Source organism: Megascapheus bottae, chromosome 20 (assembly GCF_031878675.1).
Source record: "Megascapheus bottae isolate mThoBot1 chromosome 20, mThoBot2.hap1, whole genome shotgun sequence".
Taxonomy (NCBI): domain Eukaryota; kingdom Metazoa; phylum Chordata; class Mammalia; order Rodentia; family Geomyidae; genus Megascapheus; species Megascapheus bottae.
Window position 1 is genome coordinate 30891264 of NC_143528.1, and position 24877 is coordinate 30916140.

Consider the following 24877-nt stretch of genomic DNA (forward strand, 5'->3'; position numbering starts at 1 on the left):
GAAGCTCTACCTTCCCTTCTCTAGTCCCTTGTGGAACACACAGGGCTCCCAACTCAAGGCTAGTACCAAGAATTCTTCCAGTGCTGGCTGGGAGTTTGGCCTAGTGGTAGAGTGCTTGCCTAGCATGCATGAAGACCCAGGTTCCATTCCTTGGTACCACATACATAGAAAAAAGCCGGAAGTGGTGTTGAGGCTCAAGCGGTAGAGCTCTAGCTTTGAGAAAGTCTAAGGACAGTGCTCAGGCCCAGGACTGGCAAAAAAATAAAAATAAAAAGAATTCTTCCAGTGCTGATTTTTATACCTGTAATCCTAGCTACTCTGGAGACAGATCTGGAGATCATTGTTTGAATCCTGCCCAGGCAGAAAAGTTTGTGAGACTCTGGTCTCCAATTAATCACCACAAAACCAGAAACGGGAAGTGGTGGTATGTTTTAAAATGGCAGAGCCCTTGCCTTGAGTAAAAATGCTCTGGTACAGAGCCCAGGCCCTGAGTTCAAGCTCCATGAATGAAGAGAGACTTAGGCAGAGATAGAGACAGTTGATCCTTCCAGTTAACATAGAATAAGTAAAATAACAAAATACTAAAATGAAATATGTATACTAAAAGAAAAGCAAAAGCTAAAGAATGCAAAGAGCCTGGCTATCTTTAGTTGTAATATCTGGTTACTTTCATAGAACTAATATGGTCCTTGTCTGAGCATTGGTTAAAGCTTTCCTATGATATACTTGATGTTAGACCGAATCTAAAATTCTGGACCAATATTTCCTTCCTCCATAATAGAAGATCCATGCCTTGTTTCAACAAAGTCAGAAGAGACTTTAATCACTTTGAGTCATGGCTGGGACTGAGTCAAAAGCTTGGGTTAGTAATAGGAATCTAAAATCTTTGTGTATATGCATTTGTAGTTTTGCCAAGCAGGAGAAAATTGATCTAATGCTATATGATTCAAATCTGTTTCCAGTCTTCCTTCTTAAAAGGGTAAGACTTTGGCAAACTTCCCAACTAATGGAAGATTTCCAGAGGAAAAATCAGCAACTATCAGATTCTGGCTTTGCTATCAATGGAACAATCATTTAAGAAGCATTACGTTTAAATGACTTACTCTAGCGTGTTCATTCAGACTTATCTGATTCCAAAAGCCTCCAAACATCCTTGAAAAAAAATATTGAGAGCTTGAATTAGAAAACTTGAGCATAACTATAGAAGTCATAGCTAAATCACCCCTGGAATTTCAACAATTTGAAATGATAGTCATTTTAAATTTTGGCATTGGAAACTGTGACCCTACCAGACATGCTATAATTATGAACTTTTACAAATAGTCTTCTTTTCTTTACTAATCAGCTATCATAGTGTTTAAAATGCTTGTGAAATATACAATTTTGTACATTTTTTCTCCATCTTCTAGCTAAAATTTCACACAACTATGATCATGTATAAATATGAGTTTATCAGTTTAACTGATATCACATAAGACCTTTAAGTAGTTGCCCTCCAACTTGTATACCCCTACTAAATTCATGCTTATAGTTATCAAAGACTAACCATATAAAAGGATAGATGGATAGAAAATAAAACATTTTGAGCAAACTGAAAGCAACAGGAAAGAATCCACATTTAATCGCCATGAAGACATACAGAATAAAGTCATTTGACATCTTGATCTATTGTCAAAATAAAATGAATATTAAAATAAGAGGCCATTTGTTTCAGTTTTGTTCTGCCTCTTACTATGCAGAATGCCAGCCATGAATTTAAAAGTCCATTCAGAGAATGAGGCCCTGAGTTCAAGGTTTAATCCCTGGTATAAAGAAAGTAAAAAGAATGGTGGTATAGATATGCATATAGGATGAATTTGTTCAACACATGTATTTCTTAGCTATAATTCATTAATTACATTGACCGTGAGTATAACATTTTAAAAATGTCAAAATGTATGTAATATGTAGTCTTGGTACATATTTTTCCTTGGGATCAAGTTGCATACTTTCAAATCTTTAACATTATTTGAATTTTACATCTTGAATCTTTTTTTAGTGGAAATGCATGAATCAAGATTAAAAACTCACAGTCTCACTAGTAATATATTTTGAATGAAATAATTTGAGAAGAGTAGATATCTAGTTCCCTTTATATTATATGCTAGTAACATTTTTTATTATTATATTTACTAATGTTTACAAACTTTCTTATTCCAGAGAAAAATCTCCTATACTATCCAACTAGTGTCTCAATATAAGTTCTAGTTAACATATTCTTTGTCTTACACAGTGGAGTATATTTTTTTGTAGTTCTGAGACTGGAATGTAAGTTTTACATCCAGCATTCTATGACAAGAGGTCCACCTGTTTAAATTTTGTGATCCTCTGTTTTGATTCCTTCCAATGAGAGAGTATCTTGATAACTTTTCACAGACTGGACTTCTGTCTCCATCTAAGTACCTTGACTTATATGCATGGATCATCATACCTGTATTGCAGGTACTTATTTGTAATTACAGGCATAGAGTGTAGAAATAATGAGATGTCAATCACAGATACATGCATAGATACATTGTCCTATTTCATTTAAAACAAGCATGCTCTTTGAAGTAAGCATTATTCTAATTGCTGAATTAATTGTACCGTGATTGAGCATAATTTGATTCAGTCATTAATAAGTCACAAATATGTTGTAGAAATAAAAAGATCTTTATATATTTCACATGTGTTTATGGCTTCATATATTACTCAAACTGTAGCCTAAATTCTATTCTTGATCAATAATGTAATAAAGGAGAGCCAACCTATACTTATCTCAAAATAGGTATCTTGAAACAATATGAAAATACAACTGAGTCAATATTTTTTGCCAGTCCTGGGCCTTGGACTCAGGACCTGAGTCCTTGGACTTCTCAAGGATAGAGATATAACCACTTGAGCCACAGCACCATTTCCAGCTTTTTCTGTGTATGTAGTACCAAGGAATCGAACCCAGGTCTTCTTGCATCCTAGGCAAGCCCTCTACCACTAGGCCAAACTCCCAGCCCTGAATCAACATTTTTATGCCTTAAATAGGTTAAAAAATTGTGACCAAATATTGAATTATTATTTCTGCATTTCTCACATTTAGTCTACTTGTTTATTCTATTTAAATTAAAATTAGGGTAAAATAAAGAAAATATATGTGATTTAGGATGCTTTTTATTATCTTAAGAGTGACCAGTGTAAGAAGTCATTGTTTATACATTTTCCCCTTCTGGGAATGTTGTAATATGAGTGATGTTCTTCCGGTTTATCAGCTTTTCCTTCTGATGCGATTCTCACAAGCGGGCACTAGCTTGGGACGGAGTTCTCTAAAGCTGCCAGCACAAGTTATTTAGAGTGTCATCATTTTACATTGTACATCACTGTGTGCCGAGGCCAGCTGGTGCTGTTCAGTATCTTACTGGAGATTTTCATCTGATTCATTATTGTGATTTGTGGTTTTGTTCAGAAACACTTAATCATTCTTAGGCAGCCAGTGCTTTATAGGCAACTGGCAGCTTTTGCTTTTGATGAGTAATTCCTGCCATCAGTGTGCTGTGTGTGGAAGCATTTCTAGCTCTTGTTATCAATGTTGCTTTCGACAGGAAGTGATGTGCAGCCGAGGCTGAAATTACAGTAATGATTGGCAATGAATGAGCTAATGAGTAGCAGGGCATCCTGTACAGAGTTCTTCGCTAACTGGGATTAGCATAATTTTTGATTCAGGAGCAGATCTGTCTTGTACCATCTTACGAAGACAGCTTGTTTTCCTACAAAATAAATTTTCCACTGGACCTACTGACTTTATCTTTAAGATGTTGAGCCTTATTATCCTGGTATTTTTATTTAGTAGTAGCAAAATTCCAGTAGTAACTTCAAGTAAGTTCTGCTTTTGCCATGTGTTTATGTTTTTGTGGGGTTTTTTTGTGTTCATTGATATGATGAAATCATTGATGCCTAATACATATAGAAAAATATTCACTGGACACTCAGTTAGAAATTAACTTACTACTTTGGGGAGAAAGGAATGGGTGGGAGAAAATGAAGGTGGGGTAACTGTCAAAAAAGAAATGTACCCATTACCTTACTTATGTAACTCTAACCCCTTCGGTATATCACCTTTACAATGTGGATTTTTGTCTGTTGTGGGGCTTGAACACTGAGCCTGGGAACTGCCCATGAGCTCTTCAGCTCAAGGCTACCACCCTACCCCTTGGAGTCATAGCACCATTTGCTACAATATTTTTTAAAAGAATACATACATACATATATACATATTATATAGGACAGATATATTCCATCATTGACGTATCCCTTGAATATGAGCATACTTATTTTCAGGTATTTCATGTTTGTGATTATATTGGTTCTTTAGATTTATTACTTGTATTTAGTTTTGGCAAAAAAAGATACATATAAGCTATTCACAGAAAATTAAGGGCAAAATACATTTCCATTGAATACTTTAAAACTACAGCTCTGACTATAAAAACTACAGCTCTGATGAAAGAGAGACATGATTCTATTTGGAATTAAGTACAAAGTAAGAGGATAAGCTTTATATTTATGAATAAGTTTAACCAGACTTTTTTTCTACCTTCCTTTCTTTTTCCTTTCCTTCTTTTTTACCCTGTTATTTACTGACGGTTTTGAGTTATCTCTTCTAAAAATATAGAATAATGATTAAAAATTAGACGAAATGAAATGCTATTCACAGGAAAGACTACAGGACAAATCTGAATTCTTTAACACATACTAGCAAAAGAAAATAAGAATATGTTTATTGTTTAATTAATTCATTCATGCCAAATTTCCTTACCATATAGTATAAATTATGTGACACCAATCAATAGTCCTTTTCTTTCCATATAAGTAGGACCTAATATGGGATAAATAAAATAAGATGAATATGGGCTATTACTAAATGAATGTGTGTGTAGATTGTTTGAAAGCAGAGAGAATCCAAAGTTGTATTCTGTTTTCATCCTGAATCTCTTATGACAGGGCCATTCATTCATATTTTAATCAAATAATAAAAATTTCCCCATGGTCTCATGATATCTAATTTGCAATATAATGGACATACCTCTCTTTATTTTTGAAATTTGGGACAAAAGAGAATCTGACATAGGGAGCTATCAGTGTGTCCGCATCCATGTCTTTCAACTGAAAACTGAGAAATGAAATCCAAGGGCTTTGTGGAAAGGGAAGTCAATATTTTAATAGAACATATTAAAAATTTAAATTAAATATAAAAGAAAGTTTCCAACTGGGTATGGTGACTCATGCCTGCAATCCTAGCTATTGAAGACTCAGGAGGCTGAGATCTGAGTATCATAGTTCAAAGCCAGCCTGGGCAGGAAATCACATGAGAGTCTTATTGCCAATTAAGCACCAAGAAAGCTAAAATGGAGCTATGGCTCAAATGGTAGGGCACTAACCTTAAGCAAAAATGCTCAGGGACAGTGCCCAGGCTCTGAATTCAAGCTTCAAGACTGACACAAAGAGAGAGACAGAGAAACACACACACACACACACACACACACACACACACACACACACACGGGGGTGGGGGGAGAGAACCAGAGAAATGCCAACATACATGTATCTTTATATTCAGTCTCCTCTCCTGTTGTTTAAATTAATGAATTTTCCTACTGAGACTTTTTGCTGTTTGAAGGCCTTAAAAAATCCTTTTTATTATGGTGTTAACACCAAGTCTGCTTAATATGTCTCATTAGCAACAGTGATGATCCAAGAACAAAATCTAAGCTGATAGAAAACAATGTTCCTTCTTGTAATGAGAACAAAAGAAACATTTGTGTCATTCTCAGAATGTTATCATCTCAATTTTGGAAGTACCAAATTACATTATGCAAATACAATAAATACCTTTGTTTACCCACATTTCTGTTTCTCTTTCTCTCTGATCTCTCCTTTGAGTCTGGCTTACTTCACTTTATATGATTTTTTCTTTCTTTCCATTTCCTTACAAATGGAGAGATGTCAATCTTTCTGACAGCAGCACAGAATTCCATTGTGTACAAATACCACATCTTATTGACCCACTCATCAACTGAGAGGCATCTGGGTTGGTTCCATATCTTTGCTATGGTGAATAGTGCCGCAGTGAACATTGTTGTGATAGTGGATTTAGTATGTCCTTGTTTCTGGATGGTTGGGTAAATGCCAAGTAGTGGAATTGCTGGGTCATAGGGAAGCTCTATGTTTAGTCTTTTAAGTAACTGCCACACTGCTTTCCATAGTGGTTGAACGAGTTTGCACTCCCACCAACAAGTGTAGTAGTGAACCCTCCTGGCCACATCCCCTCTAGCATCTGTTGTTATTAGAATTTTTGATCATGGCCATTCTAACTGGAGTGAGGTGGAATCTTAGAGTTGTTTTGATTTGCATTTCTTTTATGACCAGAGATGTCCAGCATTTCTTCATGTGTCTATAGGCCATTTTTGTTTCTTCTTCAGAGAAGACTCTCTTTATGTCTTTGGCCCATCTTTTAATGGGATGGCTTTTTCTTTAGGGATTAGTTTTGGAGTGATTCAATTTTTTGAGCTAGTGATATATTTTAGATATGAGGCCTTTGTCTGTTATTTGGTTAGTGAAGATCTTCCACTCTGTAGGCTTTCTAGTTCATTTGCTAGCAGTTTAATACAGTCCCACTTATCCAGACTTTCTCTGATTTGTTGTGTTTCTTCAACTCTGTGTTTTGAAAAAGAAAGAAAGGCAGGACAAAATAGGCACATACAACTGCTAGCAGCTAGAATGGAGAAAACAACAGATGATTTTCCAAGAGCTTCCAAAATAAAAAGCAGCATTAATATGGTGATTAGCACTATGAAAACTACTGCAGATTTCTTGCTACTGAAGCTAAAATGTATTAAGAAATCTGATTTAAAGCCATGCCAGTTTGTTGTAGGAAAGACAAAAATTGATTCCTGGATACTGTTTATGAACCTGCCCAACCTTTTCAGCAAAGGAAGACATTATCTTCACTGTTCTTATTAGGAAAGACATCTGCTTTCTGTTTCAAACAATTATGTCCCTTCAAGGATTTACTTTACAAGCATCACAAGTAACAATACCCACAATTATCTTTGCCCAGAAGTTGTCCAAAGATGGGAGAATCCAATGGAGAATGACCTCTGAAAAGATATGTGAATTTAGGAATGGAATCCAATTGTTTTGAGGCTTTAAGTTTTCATGTTAAAAAAGAATCAGAGGATGGAGTTGGGCTACTGGCTCCAAATCTTGTACAAAATTCCTTTGATAATCTCTATGGAAGATGGCTAATACTCTGCTAGAATCTATAGGCCATGTTGTTATCAAAGAGGCATTATTGCAACAAGTTTCAGACAATATATTTTTAGACAGTTGTATTTCATAACCCCACAAACTGAGAAATTATGATGGCTGAAAAGTACATGATTTGGGTGCATTATTTCTGTGTGCTTTTTAATTGTCTTGCTTTGGTTGCTATGTTTGTGTTTCATTTTACTCATCAAAGAGGGGACGTTTGTCTAAACATCTTGTTGCTTTTAATTTTCCAGAGAGAAAGAAGAAATTTAGAAAGGTTTTCATTCCTTCTCTCTTGGGGATACCTAATTGAGTCTTTCACATTACGATTCAACAACCTTTATTGAGTCTTATTTACTGCCTTATAACTGATCACTTCAAAGCTCAGAGTCTCTCCAAAATATCAAATCCCGCTTCATGCTTGTCCCGGTGCCCTTTGACCCTTCAATTAGACATGACTGATTGTAACCTGCTGGCTCCCATGCATTTGTACTGAGATGTCTCTTTCTTCCCTGTCCTCAAACATTAATGCCCTCACACGTGCATCTGGGAATCCTGGATCAGGCATACTCATTCATTCCCAGCACTGATCTTCTGATATGCGATGATTCATTCATCTGGCTCCAGTGGGTGAGGCCTCTTCCGTCTTCACAATTCTAGTGAATTTTTCCATACTCAGTTGAAAAGACTGTCCTGCCAGAAAACTCTTTTGATTTCCATGGCATTGCCTGAGTAACTGCAATCCACATTCTGTCACAGCTGTTAAAACTTTATGTGCGAAGGTAATGAATATTCTGAGATAACAGACACATATATCCATCCTTCAGGGTACATTGCAAATGTTTTATATTTGGTGCATTTTTATGATGTGCCTCACCTGAAGACATTTCTTCTATATTTCATGGAAATTTATGTCTCTCATTGTGGTCTCTCAGTATAATTTGACTTGTACCTACCATCTGGCAGGGTCTATAACTTTTCTTGCCTTTCTGTATTTTTCTAACCTTTGTACTCTTTAAATCAAATTTTGCAAAGCTTTGCTTTGCTCTGATGCTGAAGTATTGAAACATCTGACTTAATAGAAATTAAATTTTGAAAAGAACGATCCTCAGTTATAAAGAGATGCTGCCTTTCTAACCAAACATTTGTATAGTCTTTGATATCTCTGTAATGATTGTTTCTAATTTCATAAATAGAAAAATAAAAATTTTTATGTATTATTAAGTTTGTACTGTAATGGTAGCATTATAAAAATATTTCAACAGTAATTAAATGCAATTGGACTAAAATCTTTCAGTTATTAGTATGCTTTCATTGTGTTTTATAACCATAAAATAAAATAAGAAAAAATAATCTCTCTGTGCTTGTTTCCTTCGTTAAATTGTTTGCTCTCTCATAATTACTATTTCCTTTATTCCTTATCACATAGCATACCTTATCACATAGCATATTTTACACATCTATAGTCTTACCAAAATTGTAGTAGTAATTAATAAGCAATATCAAATATATCTTTAATGGGTCTAAAACTGGATTACATTTTTATTAAGGATAATTTTTCTACCTATTTCTAATGATACTTCTTTCACTTATTCTCATTCTTTAGGATTTATTTTATTTTCCTTTCTCTTTACTTCTCTGCTATTTCATCACTGTCATAAACATTAGATAGAAAATGCCATAGGCTCTATTTTCTAATTTATTCACATTTTTTGGATCACTCCCCCTTTTCCTCTCTATTTATTGCTACTATAGCTGAGTAAAAAACACATAACCAATGTCAAATGAGCAGGGCATATTTGCATTAATCATCTTCATACATTCTACCACCCTGAAAAGGGAGTTAATGTATCCTTGAAGCACCAATTTGATTCCTGCAAGCTTTTTAAATATCTTGAATTAACCTCTTTGGATGTATTTATAGTTGAAAAAAGATGTTCTCAATTATCTGCATAGTATGTTTAAACTCATGATGTCTCCTTCCTCTTGAAGATATAATGACTTTATGTCCAAAACGTAAAGCAATATTTTATCAGACTTCCATTTTCTGTGTTTGACACCTGTTCTTCATAAACTTTGATGAAGGAATAGGGTCCCTACTTCTGGATATCAAGATTAAGAAAATAAGAGAGAAATTTCAGCTGCTAGAAAAGTTACATTGTAAGTAGGAGAAAGAAAATTAATAAATCTTCACGTAATAGTCTTCAATTTACTTAGCCTTTATTTTAATGAATAATTAAAACTAAAGAACAGGATAGTTTAACTGATATATATATATACTTATATACATTGATATGAATATATATGCATATACACACAGCTACATATCTGTATATGCATATATACATATATGATTATATGCTCCAGTAGCTTGTGCCCACCATCCCAAGATATCTGGTAGGTTGAAAGTGGGCTAGTCATAGTTCTCAGTCAAATTCTTAGTCAAATTTCTTTTTTCTCCATATATTTTATTGTAATTAATAGAAGGGTTATATTATTGGCTCCACATAAATAATTGCTTTCACATAGCTAGCTATTGAACACATCTTTCCTCTGATCACATTGGAATCTGTTTAAAATATTTTACAAAATATTTCACTAGCATTCCATCATATTTTAAAATGATAAAGCAACACCACTATATGAGTCAAATGAAGATTGTCTAATTGGCATGTTCCTGCAGATGTTGTCAAGAAATAGAATAGAACTTTTAGCAAAGTTTGTCAAAATGCCTAAACAGATACACTCCAAAACTGCCAAAGTGCAAGGATTTCTTCTTTCCTCTTATACATTTCTTCTTCTATATTCCTATAAAAAGGAATATGTGGACCTTTTTTCCTCCTCCTAAACTAATATAGACAGATTCCATATGCCAAAGTTTTACATAATGATGATTCTAAAATGGGTAAAAATTGTAACAAGTCACTTTCATTCAGCTATGAATATTGAGTAGCAATTATTGCTCAGTAGACTCTTTATAAGACACTATTTACAGTACAGCTGCTAAGGTGTTATAAATTTGACTTGAATGTATCATGCAAATATCAACACCTGTGATGCCTTCCAAAGGACTAAGCTAAATTCCATAGAGTATTCTTAGTCTGATTTTTGCTGTCCTGTAGTTTTCGAGGCTTTGATTAGTGTTTTTCAAGAGTGTGTCTTAATAGAAGAGTGTCCATCTATTGAATTAAATCAGGAGATATCCTATGAATGATATATTAATTTTTTGCACATGAATGACTCAAAACAAAAATACTTCTTGTTTTGTAGCTTCTAAAGGCCATAAATCAGCATGCAGTTTAGTCCGAGCCCTATGCTTTATAAATTCTTCTGAACTTACCTTTAGCTTCTCTGTTGGAGATGGAGTTCTTTCAAGATCATGAGTGGCTACACACATCTAAACTCCTTCGCTAGGCAAGCTTTATTTCCTCACTACTCATCCATTTTTACTGTGCCATTGTGACTGTGATCTTTGCTTCTCTGGAATGACAGAACAGAGTATAAGTGAGAGTGAGCATGCAAGACAAATCTCAACCATTTCCTGTTACCTGGACATGGAGGTGATAACATTCGTTGGTGATATTCTGTTCTTACTGTGCTTTCTCATGCTTCCTCTGCATTGGACTGAAAAAGTGAAAGTATATGGTGGATGCTATAAAACTGTAATAGGAAAGGTTCTGTCCAGACTAATATCTAAGAGTACATAAATTCTTATGGAAGAAATGTGGCATTGTACTCATATATCATCTTTAGTTATTTATGCCTTTACATCTAAACTTTATATTCATTTAGCATCAAAAATTAAATAATACAATGTTTGAACATGTGTTCAGACTTATTTGGGGGGTTATACTCTGAAAAAATATACACATCAAATAACAGACTTAGCCGGCATGGTGGCTCACGCCTGTAATCCTAGTTATTCAGGAGGATGAGATCTGAGAATCATCATCCAAAGCCAGCCCCGGCACAAGAGTCCATGAGACTCTATCTCCAGTTGACTACTAGAAAACCTCGAGCTGAGGCTCAAGGGGTAGGGCAGTAGCCTTGAGCTGAAGAGCTCAGGAATAGTGCACAGGCCCGGAGTCCAAACCCCACAACCAACAAAAAATAAAAATAAAATCCAAAGATAAGTAACACTTGGTGACACACAGAAATCCTGTAAAATTTACTATCAATATCCATAAACATTTTAACAGAACACAGTTATGGTTATGTGATACCAATCTGTTCTATAAATTTGATTTTAGTGTTCATATCTTTTCACCAGTCCTAGTATAGTCGAAACATAGTCTGTTATTTATATTGGTATCAGTGCCGTGAGAGAGGAGTACCATTAGGTTATACAAGTGATTATGGGAGAATAACCATACCTACGTGTGTATGTGTGTGTGTGTGTGTGTGTGTGTGTGTGTGAAAGTTCATGATGCCACAGATCTGTCCAAGTATAGTAGCTGGAGGGAAGGTAGAATAAGACAAAGAGGCCATGGACTAGTTAAGTTGCAGTGGTTCAACTAATTTACTTCCTTACTTCAAATAATTCACTTTTAAATACTAAGATTTAAATATTTTGTGTGCTTTTGTGAGAATATCTCATATCCAAACCACAATATAACTTCAGTGAATGCCAATTGATTAACATTTACTTGAATTATAGTCAATAGACTACTACTTCACCTATATAAGAACATTTAGCCTAACAATAACATTCAAATAAGGGCAACTAGAAGCTTTATCTATTCTCAGATACTCCATATCTCATTTAGTTCAAACATGGATTGTATTAAATAAATATTTAATGAATTAGAGACAATAAAAGACAGTGAAGAAACATACTATTTCACCTGAAGTCTCTAACACAGTTACAGCAGACCAAGGTATTTGTTTGAGTTTGCTTCAGTGCAGGAAAATATTTGATCAATGCTGGAAAGCATTTCCAATCCAGTCAATTTAGCCATGGGATACTACATACCAAGTCATTGTTCTTAGCTCACAATTTTCATACAGCAGCTATTTTGGACTTTTAAATAAGAGTAAACAGGATACAATCTTAGCCATCTTTCTGCCCTTTGCTTGAGTTGTTACGGGTGAGTTGAGAAGTCTTGAATACCTTTTGTTTCATAGCCACAGGTTGCCTAGAACAAAACTGTTAGAAAGATAGATTTAGTGCTTTTTCAAAAGAAAATTAATAGGAGCTTATTAATTAATTAGCTATTATTTATCCAAAACAGTTGCAAGAGAAGCTAAAAATGTCTGTAAATTAGCAATGTTCTTAAAGTACTATTATAGTTGTGAAGAGGCACATTTTTAATTTCCTGAATGCTTGCTTCCTAAATGACTAATGAAAATCAAACCCCAAACTGTAAATCAGGAGTCTAAAAATAGTCCTCTGATGAATTTGAATCTACTGAAGGAAGTTTTATAAAAATGCTTTGTCATGTTCCTTCAAGCTATGACTTAAAATAATTGTAAGGAGAAATAAACCTTTTGTTTAACTTCAGAGCCAACTTTATTATTTTTATTGCGTTCTAATTAGCTAGCTTTTAGTCCAAAATTAATGGCATTAATACAGACTTCCTTTCCAAATGCTTTACAAAATAAAACTATGTAATGGAATTTTCCTTCTTAATTTACCATGAATTTAAGCAAACAGGCCATGATCAGTAGTTCGTTTGCTCAGAAATCCTAGGTTAATTTCCTTCCTTCCTTCCTTCCTTCCTTCCTTCCTTCCTTCCTTCCTTCCCATTCATTGATATTTATTGACTACTTATTTTGTAATAGAGTTAGGGAAATTTTGGAGAAAGAATAATTAGTTGTAGTTAAAAAGTAAAAAAAGTAAGTTATAAAAAAAGAACATGTGAAAAAGTTTGGGGAAAGATTTTTTTACCCAAGTACAAATTCAGATTTGTAGTTTTCTGCCATGGCCTCTCTCCTGATGAGATTGAGCCTTTATCCAGCCCACAAGGTGATAGATACCTGTCTTTCACACTCTTTCCCCTTCCCACTTGACCACTACTGCTAACTGAATGAAAACAAAGATTAGAAACTATCCTAATCTTATTGTTATACTAGGAGTTTATTTATTTATTTATTTATTTGAAATAGGAAAAGGAACAGAGGAAAACAAGATGATTGTGACGGGTGGGGGAGGGAAATGGGGACAATAACATGAGAAGGATAGCAGTGCACCTACTATCTGGCAAATATCACTGTAACCTCTCTATATAGTACAATTTTAAAAAAAGAAAAGAAAATATCAACAACAAAATAAAAAAGAAAATATCCTAATCTCCATTCTCTCTTCTACAGTAAGAAGCAAAATATCTCTCTGCTATTTTTATTATTTTATCCATATAACTGGGAAAATCAGCTGTGCACGGTGGCTCACTCCTGGAATCCTAGCTACTAAGGAGGTTGAGATCTTAGGATAGCAGTTCAAAGCCAGCCAGGGTACTAAAGTTCATGAGACTCTTACCTCCAGTAAACCACCAGAAAACCAGAAGTGGCACAATGACTCAAGGGGAGGGCGGAAGCCTTGAGCTGAGGAGCTCAAGGACAGCGTCCAGGCCCAGAATTCTTGTACTTTCCAAAGCTGAAATTCTGGTACTTCCTTAAAATATAGTCTAGTAAAAAACTAAAATAAAATATAATGATACTATAATTTACTGAGCTATAAGACCGATGTTAAGTATATTGGCTTGGAGCCTGCCGCTGATTCAAAGGTAAACAAAACACATGTTTCTAGCAGGCCCCGTGTAATTCTTAAAATATCACTTTTGACCAGACATCTTCCCTTTTATCTGTAAATGGCTTGGGAAGAGCAGAAAAATAGAATGTATGCTCTATATTTGAGTTATAGTATTATTTAAGTATGATTTTACTTAAGACATCTTTCAAATCTTTCTTTTAAGAAAGGCACAATCTATATTTTACCTTGTATCCATTCTGAAGTGAGAGCTTTAGGATGGTCCCCAAATATGCCATCACCCTCATTTATAAAATCAAAAATGATTTCCTTCTATGTCAGTGCAATAAATGGTTGCCTTCTATGGTGAAAGATATGATTAAATTAAGAGCCCTCAGAAAAAGAATTTATCTTGGCTTGTCAGGATGACTTCTAAATACTATCAGATATTTCCTTATAAGAGAAGCAGGGGAAATCCTGCCACAGACACAGATGAGAAAGAAAGGTGAAGATGGACCAAAGAAATGTAGTCATCCGCAAGCACGGTGAACAGTCACCAAAAGCATATTGATAGACCTGGAACCCACAGGGAATGTAGTCCAACTAAACCCTTTGATATCAGTCATATGATACTGATTTCAGGCTTTTAACTTGACTATGTGAAATTAAACTTCTGTTGTTCAAGCTAGTGAGTTTCCAGGAATTTATTCCAGCCAACACAGAAAACAAATTCTTCCATCTTAGACACTATTTCTGGAAGCATAATTGAACCAGAGGAAAATCAAGAATGTGATTGGGTAAATTGCACAGATGTCAAAATGTTCCGGTCATTCCAGAAGGATGCTGGGGTTAAGTCTGATTTGTAAACAATCACATGCAGTGATTACAATGACATCTTTCCCAGCCCAGCTGCTCTGCTGGCATGTGAGTGGAGAGGCTCAATGTGTAGGTTAGTGATATTTTTAGTCTGCGAAATGGCCTTTATCTAAGCTGCAATAAAACTTTCCCAACTTCAGACCTAGAAGAGACAGAAGCAAGGAAGAATGGAATGTTTGCCACTAGCACTTGTACATATTGTTCAGTTGGCCTCAGAACTTGCTAATCTCAATGGGTCTGGGTTAAGTAGGAATAGAAATCATATGAGTGATTCATATAATTGATAAAGTATATAAAAGGATCTCAGTCTTGGGGGGGGGACGCGGGGAGGAAACAACAACATATTGGAGGCAAATGTGCTTGAAAATTAAGAAAATATTTTACAAAAGGAAAGGTACCAATGTTAGGACCTTAAAACTTGTTGAAATGGTAAAACATGTTATAGATTATCACGTCTGTAATACAGGAAAACCCACTCAAACTGACAATGATCATTTCATCTACAAATAAAATCTGATCTCCATGTGTTCAACAATTCTCCCTTCTGGTACTTTCAGATTGTAGAATAGCTCCTAAAAACATAGTGTATATGTGTATGAGTCATTAAATTATGCCTATTGTTGGCATATAAAGAATTCTTTATAGGTTAACAGATGAGAAGTTTTTTGGAATTACAAAATTTTTTGAAATATTTTCTGAAAATCTTTAATTATAGATAACTTATTCCCTATATTTTACAGCAGTTTTAAGATTGGATATTTTATACAAGGAGGGAATAATATGACTCAAAAAGGTACATAAAGTTGGATATTTATAAAATACATGAACATGTTATTGTTCACTGTAATTCCAGTTAAGTATAATAGTTTTGTTTTATTGATTAGGAAACCAATGGATGTATTGGAGAGAAAAAATTGTGTGGTTTATAATCTAAGTTCATTTGCAAAATTTGAAAGTACATGGGTAGTAAGACTATTTTTTTTATTTCTCTTTGATTCATTTCCGGATGTTAAAATGGCACAAAATTATGTTTCAGATAATTAGGAATTGTTTTAATGTCCCTTTGTTTGTTGTGACAATTATTCAGTCAGGCATGAAATTTAGCATTTCTTTTTCCATTTTTCTTATTTCAAGATAAATTCAGTAGTCAAGCAAAGCATAAAATGGTCATTTAGCATAATATACAAAATTTAAAGAAGAATGTAAAACTCAAGCTAGTAGATATGAAAATGTTTTTAGGAAAGGACAGCAAAGGGATGAGGGAGAAAGAAAAAGAATGGGAAATATATATTGTCCATTCAAATTTTAACTGATTAAGATTCATATTTGAATACAATTTTATAATATAAAACTTTATAATGACTCTCAGTAGTGTGGTATTTTGAGTCTACTTTTGTGTATATTTAGCTTGTTCACAAAAACATGATAAACATTGGAAGGAAAGTAGAGATCATTTTCTCTCTTTAGTTGGGGATACAATTATCACTAGTGAGTGGTGACTCATATTTTCCAAGTAGATTTACTATTGCTTTCTTTCTGGTTTTTAAGCCCTCCCTTTCTCTGTAATAATGGTTCACTTAAATAGAGAATAGTTTAGGTGTTGGGGACTCATGTCTGTAATCCTAGCTACTCAGGAAGGTGAGATTTGAGTATCGAAGTTCAAAGAGCCTGGACAGGAAAGTCCATAAGACTCTTATCTCAAAATAGCTACCAGAAGACCTGAAGAAGAACTGTGTGTGGCATAAAGTGATAGAGTGCTAAACTCAATCAGAAAGAGTTTAAGGACAGTGAGTGCCCAGGCTCAGAGTTGAAGCCCAACAACCAACAACAATATGAAAAGTGAGAGAGCATAAAGTACTTTAAAAGTGAGGAAGAAAATAACATTAGGTGTTGGTGCCAAAAGACAATGTGTTTTCCTGTTATTTTAGATCACAGCCCAATGGATCCATTGTTTTAGACATTTCTTGGCAATGAAAGGGGTTTGCTTTCACTAAACCTACTAATCTGGCTGTCTAAATACTGATAAATTTTGATTTCTTAATCGTATTTTCTGTAAGCAAACTTCACTTATTTTCAAGCCAATAGTGAATTAGATTTTTCATTTTTCATATTGCTATTAAGCAAACCCAAAAGCAGCTTGAAGAATTTGAGATGGCTGAGTTCTGTTTTGTTGAGCAAATGATGCTTCCATTTCTGGAAGGAAAAATCCTGAGATACAAAAAAAGATACTGAAGACTACTGCATGAATTAATATTCTAAAATTGAGAACCCAACTTAACAGATGCCAATTAATACTCAAGGGATGATAAGGCAATAGGAAATGGAAAAGTTAATGTGAATGTATTCTTTTTCCATCCAGTTGCCTGGATGCTGTATCTGAGCTTTTCTACCCAAGGCTAGCACACTTTACCATTTGAGCTGCAACTCCAATTGTAGCTTTTTCAGTAATTAATAGGAGATAAGAGTCTCACTGATTTTCCTACCCCGGCTAGTTTTGAACCACAATCCTCAGATCTCAGCCTCCTGAGTTTCTGGGTTTACAGGCATGTGTCAGTGACATCTGCCAATGTAAATGCATTCTTAAACTCAAGTATTTCATGGTTGTTTGCTTTCTTTCTTTCTTTGACAGTATGAAAGAAACAGGAGCAGGCCATAAGCCATGGAGAGGCCTCACCCCATCCACTTGTAAGCAGTGCCCAGGGCTCTACACCAGCCCTGTTTGTGGTTCTGATGGCCATTCTTATTCTTCTCAGGTAAAGGCAACTACACCATTCACTAAGAAATCGGTAATGCAGTTAGCAACCCTTTGAAAACACCAACTCTGTAAAGTCATTGTTCAAGGAATAGACTCATCCTTTAATTTAACATGAATAACGCACTGGTTATTCATGATCCATTGTATATTTGTTTCTTTTCTGTCATACTATTTAAAATATAAATACCAAAGTAGTGAATTTTCTAAGCCTTGGTATATGAAAAACCAACAATTTGTCTGTCCCAGCTATAGATGTGGTCAGAAATATGAGCATCATGTGCAGTCACATTAATAATCATTACTGTTCTAATGATAATATCAGCTATATTTTATCACTGTAATTTTCATTTCATCTCTTGATTTCTCCTATATTTTATCGTTGTAACTAATTTTCATTTCATCTCATGTTTTCTCCTATAGTATCTCAGTTAAGCCTCCAAGAAAAATATTTTTTTAACAAATTAAGAATGCTAAGACCTGCAAAAGTATAGAAAAATGATAAATTTCACATATATAGTTGACATCAAAGCCAAGATTTCATGGTATCTCTTATTCAATGCTCTGATCTTATTTCCACATAATTCTGCCTTTCTATTTGTTGTCCCATAATGGTTAAGAATTAATCATAGTTAAAAATGAAAGAAAACTGTTTGTTGTAACCATACTGGATTGGATCATGGAATAAAGACAAGAATTTCTCAGGTTTGTTTCAAGGTGCTTCCAAGAACTTAAAAATGGGGCAGGTACATGGGTAATCAAGCAGTCTTGTTCCAACTGTTAAAGCTGAGTGTCACCATATGAGGGCCAGGAAAATCTTGTCAGTGACAGAAAAGCTGCTTCCTGGTAGTGGTTTTTGACCCTTATGGGAGGCATTTATCAGGCACACCTGTCATTCCTGCATCCAAGATGGGTACAGAGTACAGCAGAGAATGGTTTAGTGGAACGGGCAGTTATGACAGAAAGATGGAATTGATTTCTTAGGTTTAGGACCTAACCGTTAAACTGGAATTGAACATGTAGAAGATTCAGTGCTCAGTTGTTTATGCCATTTCTACAAAGCTTAAAGATGTCTTGATTACTATGTTTATATGTGTATATCTATGGACAGAGTTGCCAAAGGAAATGGACACAGAGTTTAAGTTGGTAAAGAAGACAGATGCTATATGAAAGCAGAGAGGACAAGCTCTGGTGTGGACTTTAGTTACCAGAAGCCTGCAGACCAAAGTGAAGAGTCAGTGCTTTTCAGTCAAAGCAATCCCTCAATTCCTGTTCCAGGCCTTTCCGTCACAGCTTGTTTTCACAGTAACCTTTTTTAAAAAAAAAAACTTATTGTATGTCCTGCATAGAGGGCTTAGAGTTGTATTCACCAGATAGTAGGTGTATTACTTCTCATGTATTGATACCGCTTCTTATGTTCTTATCCCCATTTCTCTCCCCCACCCCCTCCCAATCATCTTGTTTTCTTCCCTTCCCTTTCCTATTTCAAATAAAGAAAAAAACGCATATACAATATACCACGTAACAAGGTCAGATACTGTAACAATATGAGATTAACCAAGGGGCAACAAGAGAGAAGAGAAATAACATAGTACATTAAGAACAACAATCACACAATATAAAGCTCTTGTTTCCATATCCTGGAGATTCTTTCCTTTTGTCTCATCTTATATGGCGTTGTTTGGTGCTATTGTAATCCTCTGCCTGGAGAGTCATAGGTGTTTCACAGCAGTCTTTGTTGGCATCATGAATCCTGCAATCTTGACTCTCTATCTTGGAAGCTTTGATTGATGCTTTGAGAATTACAAAATATGTAAAGCACTGATTTTGCATGTCTATTATAAATACATTCATTCATGCAGATTCAGTGAGGTTTTCCATTTTCTTCATGGGTTAGGCACACAGTGAGCCTAATCTCACAATCACAGAATCTCATTAACACTGTTAGTAAAATGAATCCATTCATGAATTTAAGTCTTATTGGTATTAGTGTCATCTTCAATAAATGTTTTATCTATATTAGAATATATAACAAACAACATGGTTCAAAATCTACCTGGATCTTTAGTAACCTCAAATCACCTTTCTTGTTTCTATGCAGTAGAATTCTGTGAAGTAATTCTCCATCTTGGACCAACCATTCTAATCTTAAGGTATAGCCTTGAAAAAAAGTAAGATTCTAAGATATGAAATTAAATACACTGCATAATTATGGGCCAATGTTTCTTTACCAGTACATTCTCAAATTTTATCGTGATTGAAGTTCTAAGTAAAGACTTTTATATTTTTATTTTTTATTATACTTCATTGTTGGGACAATGTATAGAGGGATTGCAGTTACATTCATCAGGAAATTGGTACATTACTTCTCGAACCTTGATACCCCTTCTCATGTTTTTGTCCCCATTTCCCTCTTTCCACCCCCTCCCAAATTTTATTCTGGGCTATTTAGATACTAGATCAAGACCTAAGATCACAGAGGCAGGGGTTTCATGAACATACTATTTTATTGTTTTTCTAAACAATCACCTGTCAGAGAATGAAACTAGGTCAGAGAAATTTCCAGAAGACTCTTGATGTGGCCTTGTCAATACACTTTGAGAAGTATGGTACAGTGGTTTGAACAACTTTTGGGTAGAATCTCAGTCCTGATTTTCAGACCTTCCATATTCACGTTGTACTAATTGAAACACAACTCCATGCTTAAATATAACTGTCAGCTCAGTTTACTATATTCCAATGAAAACAATTCAGGTGGAGTGTACTATTTCAAAAATAGATTCAAATGTTGAGATATGGTATGAGAAAGAAGTTATTTAAAATAATATTTTATTCAAATGTAGCAAGGATATAATTTTAAATATTCAGCATTACACAAAATGACCAGGTTCAATTAATTGTTTCATTGGAGATCAGTATTTATAAAAATTCTCAAGAAAATGGGGGGAAGCAAGATGATTGGGAGGGGGTTGAAGGAGGGAAAAGGGGACAAAAACATGAGAAGGGGTATGAAGGTGTGAGAAGTAATGCACCTACTATCTGGCAAATATAACTGTAACCCTTCCATACTTTACCTCAAGAATAAAAAGTTTAAAAAAATTCTCAAAAACATGAATACAGAGAAATACAATGATTCTCATGAACACATGAAAATCTATAAAATTCCTATACCTCAAAAACATTGGAAAATGTAAGTTTCAATAAATTATTCTTGTCCTACTATCTTCCTTTTATCCAGCTAAGAAAAATGATTCACTTTTTAGAAGTATACTTACTTTTTCTTTTGAAAAGAGTAGCCCAGCAGGGCTCCAGTGACTCACCCCTGTAATCCTAGCTCCTCAGGAGGCTGAGTTCTGAGAATCATGGTTTGAAATCAGCCAGAAGTGGCTCTGTGGCTCACGTGGTAGAGCACTAGCCTTGAGTATAAGACTCTGGGACAGTGTCTAAACGTCAAGTTCAGGATCAGCAAAAAGAAGTAACAGAAGTGGCTCTGTGGCTCACGTGGTAGAGCACTAGCCTTGAGCTCAGGGCCAGCACCCAGGTCCAGTGTTGAAGCCCCATGACTAACAAAACAAAGAGCTACCTGTTTTAGAACTTCTATAAGTTTAGAAATACCAGAAAAAAATTATAATTCTGTTCAAGTTTATTTGAGAGGTAATAATTCTTGAAATTGACGCAAAAATGAAGGCTTTGTTTCTTCCCTGCAGGCAGTTTAGTTTGATTGCCTTTGTGAAGCTTCAGTAAGAACCAGGAACTGGCCCCCAGTACAGCATCTGTGTAGGCCCAAGGATGTGTCTGTCACTTTTGTAAATTATATATTACATTTGCTGTGAGCACAAATCAATTAAATAATACTAATGTTTTAGAACTGAACAGGCTATCCATAATATAAATTCCCTGAGGACAAGAGGGTGGATTTTAAAGTCTTTCCTACTCAATTATGCCATGTGAATTTTCTATAAATGAATGAGCATTGCTTATAAAATTGTGTGGGCACACGTGCATGTGCGTGTGTGTGTGTGTGTGTGTGTGTGTGTGTGTGTGTGTGTGTGTGTGTATTTGCTGGAAGCAGAATAAACATATCCAGTGTACATATGTGTTGCTTGTCCTGGCTACAGAGATTCTTGTAAAATTGGTTTCTGCTGAGGTTCTTCACATAGAAAATTTAAAGTTCTCTAGAAAATTTTAATTTGTATCTGTGCATAGAATCCCTGTGTAATTACTTCGTAGTATTGCCTTTGAATTCTCAAGCACGTGTACATGCCTAAAATTCATACCATTCACATTGAAGAAGCACTGAACTTATATTTTGATATATATTACCTTCAGCATGCCATTGTTATGTTTTGCTCTCCTTTTCACCATAAGACTTGTTAGTTCTTATTAGTCACTATTTATAGTAACTGTAAAAATATATTTACTGGCCGGGAGTTAAAGTGGTTAAAGTGCTTGCCTAGCATGCATGAAGACCCAGGTACGATTCCTCGGTACCACATACATAGAAAAAAGCTGGAAGTGGTGCTGAGGCTCAAGTGGTAGAGCTCTAGCCTTGAGAAAGTCCAAGGACAGTGCTCAGGCCCTGAGCTCAAGATCAGGACTGGCAAAAAAAAAAAAATATATATATATATATATACACGTATATATATATATATATATATATTTACCATTTGTAAGTAGATAGCGGTTTTCTGACACCTAATTCTAAATGTGATGTCCAGTACTTAGCATTCAATTCTGTCTTTCTTCTTCACTATGTTGTGTCTAAGGATAATTTTAAGTTGAATACCAACAATATGAATTTGTCTTGTTTTTTTTTATATTGAATGGTATTGCCGCTTGTTCTGTCTTTTGGTTTATGTGTAGCAAACTGGTCAAGAATGTAACCCAAGCACATTTGTATTCATGGATAAGCTCTTCATAAAGAACTGAGTATTCAAGGCAGTGTTATGACTGAACTTCATTTTGAAAGCTCATGTTTAAGAGGAATGTGACAGGACTTCTAGGACATCTAATAGGATGTCATCTTCCCTAGGAGAAATCTCCATATTTGAGGAGAGCTCTAACTGTGAAAAAAGCTTACATCTCTTTGCAATGGTTTGGCTTCAACATTTCCCAGGCATAGCCACCAGGAGCTTATTTTGAATTACAAATAAGGTTCCCAGTTAGTGGGGAAATGTGACTCCCTAAGTGTGCCATTTAATCAGAATATGAAGTTAAAGGCACTTGCAGGTCAGCTAGAAGCACATACTCAATTTACTTTTAAAAACACTAATCCTAGATTATTTACATGATTTCATACCATATTATTTATACAGGTAGAAACTTTTGTACCTCATCTGCATTATCTGAGACATTACATTTTTTCCCATGGAAGGTAAGCCCTGAATTGTATGAGATTTAATGATCATAATTTATCCAACAGTATAACTAAAATGTTAATATCAAATTTTTGTGTTCATTTTGGGGTTTTAAATTAGGGCCTGGACACTATTCTTAAACGTTTGTGCTCCAGGCTAGTACTCTACCACATGGCCTACAACTCCACCTTCAGCTTTCTGGTGGTTAACTTTCCTACCATTTATGGAGAGCCAGGTTCAATTCCTCAGTACCAAATACATAGAAAAAGCCAGAAATTGTGCTGTGGCTGAAGTGGTAGAGAGCTAGCCTTGGGAAAGCCCGAGGACATTGCTCAGGTCCTGTTTTCAAGCCCCAGGACTGGCAAAAAAAATAGTCTCAGAGACTTTCCTCCACGCATAGATTTACCCTTGTGAAGAGCTCCAATTACACACGTGAGTCCAGGATTTGCAGGTTTGCCTGCACTTGAGTTAGAGGTATAGCTCAGGCTAGTCTTAAGCTTGCTAGTCTCCTGCCTCATCTTCATCCTTCATTTCCAGTATGTATTACCATATCATCTAGAGGAACGTAATTAGGAATCAAAAAGAGCACAAATGAAATAAGCAGAAAAATAATCTCAGAAAAATAAAGATATTTGAGTCACTGAGGACCCTTAACACTTTGGCCTTTGGTGGGCCTTAGGAATGAATAATGACTAACATTCTTCTTGTATTAATTAATTAATTAATTTTTGCTGTTCCTAGGGCTTGAACCCAAGCCCTGGATGCTGTCCCTGAGCCTCTTTGTGCTCAAGGCTACTGTCCTGCCCCTTGAACCACAATGCCATTTCTGCATTTTTTGTGTGTGTAGTTCATTAGAGATAAGAGTCTCACAGGGACTTTGCTGCCCAGCCTGGTTTTGAACCACAATCCTCAGATTTTAGACTCCTGAGTAGCTAGGATTACAGGCCTGAGCCACTGGCACCTGGCTCTTGTCTATGGATTATATACTCATTTAAATATACTTGTCAATGAAGGTGAAACTGATTTTTTAAATTAATTTTCAAAATAGACATAGTAAATTAATTATAGTGAGTAGAGTTATAAATAACTTCTAGTTATTGTTCCTTCAATCCTGGATTTACATTGTCCTCATAATAATAATTTACAAGTATGAAATATTCTGGTTCGGAATGATTAAGTGTTTTGTAACATATTATTTTATTATCAGAATATTTATAGATAAAAAGAAATGAGGGTGTACAAACCTTGGACTCCCCTAGCAGAGTATTACAATGGCTTAAAACCTAGATACATAAGGCTATATAGGATGAGGCTAAATGAAAGGACCTCCAGGATATGGAAACAGGAGCTTTATAATGTGTGATTATTATTCTTAATGTACTGTGTTATTTCTCATCTCTTTTCTTGCCCCTTGGTTAATCTCATATTGTTATATTATCTGACCTTGTTATCTGGTATATTGTACATATGTTTATTTGTTTATTTGAAATAGGAAAGGGAAGGGGGGAAAACCAGATGAAAAAGGGAGAGGGTATGGGGAGGGAAATGAGGACCAAAACATGAGAAGGGGTATCAATGTGTGAGAAGTAAGGCACCTTCTATCTGGTGAATATAACATAACCCCTATATTAATTACAATTAAATATTTTTAAAAAGAAATGAGGGTGTGTGGCCATGAATGATTTTTCTCTTTCAGAAAGAAAAAATACACAGAAGGAAATGCAATTAAATATAAAAATGATATGCTATTTCTGTGACAAGGTTATTGTACTAAATAAATTGCTTCTATTTTTAAATAGCCAAAGAATCCTTTTCAATTATGAATAATTTCAAATCACATTGCAGGGACAAAGAAATACTTTGCCTTTCTGCTATTTCATTGATTAGATC

At 35.0% G+C, this 24877-nt stretch overlaps 1 protein-coding gene across 2 annotated transcripts in view; it reads left to right on the top strand.

The window, feature by feature from the left end:
- Spock3 (SPARC (osteonectin), cwcv and kazal like domains proteoglycan 3) overlaps positions 1 to 24877 on the top strand; it is a 243269-nt gene that overhangs the window by 146253 nt on the left and 72139 nt on the right. For both annotated transcript variants that reach the window (XM_090354216.1, XM_090354217.1), the window contains exon 5: positions 17508 to 17631. In XM_090354216.1, coding sequence (XP_090210342.1) covers positions 17508 to 17631 — 124 coding nt within the window. The remainder of the gene's footprint in view (positions 1 to 17507; positions 17632 to 24877) is intronic.